This window comes from Phaethon lepturus, unplaced genomic scaffold, assembly GCF_000687285.1.
Source record: "Phaethon lepturus isolate BGI_N335 unplaced genomic scaffold, ASM68728v1 scaffold28427, whole genome shotgun sequence".
Lineage (NCBI taxonomy): Eukaryota > Metazoa > Chordata > Aves > Phaethontiformes > Phaethontidae > Phaethon > Phaethon lepturus.
In genome coordinates this window covers 422-783 of record NW_010554444.1, presented here as the reverse complement: position 1 = coordinate 783, position 362 = coordinate 422, and the positions used below count along the sequence as shown (strand labels likewise).

At 60.2% G+C, this 362-nt stretch overlaps 1 protein-coding gene across 1 annotated transcript in view; it reads right to left on the bottom strand.

Moving 5' to 3' along the window:
* Positions 1-258, bottom strand: part of LOC104624487 (RNA-binding protein MEX3B-like) — a gene marked incomplete at both ends in the record, with an annotated part of 498 nt that extends 240 nt beyond the window's left edge. The window contains one exon of the mRNA XM_010291871.1: positions 1-258. This exon is cut by the window's left edge and continues 240 nt beyond it. Within this exon, the coding sequence (XP_010290173.1) occupies positions 1-258 (258 nt within the window).
* Positions 259-362: the final 104 nt, after the last annotated feature.

The following is a 362-nucleotide window of genomic DNA, read 5'->3' as shown; positions in this document are numbered from 1 at the left end:
CCACACGGTACGGGACCCTCACCTGGATGGTGGTCTGTCCTGGCAGGTTGGGGGGGCCCTGCATCGCTCCCGTCAGCCCATTCACTTTGTTGCGTGTTGCCCGGATCATGGAGAAGTGCTCAGCGGCCGAGAGGATCTCCCTTTTCGCCATCTCCACGTCCTCCTTCCTCCCAGTCACAATGAAAACGGGCTCCTCGCCCCTGACTGGCGTCTTGATGTACGTGTTGGTCTTGGCACGTAGGGCTTTGATTTTGCAGCCTGCAGAGCGAGGAGAAGGGGGGAAAAAAATGACATGTCAGAGCTCAGACCTTGTGGGGACCCCCTGCTCACCCAGCACGGCGAGACGCCGGACCAGCAAGGCA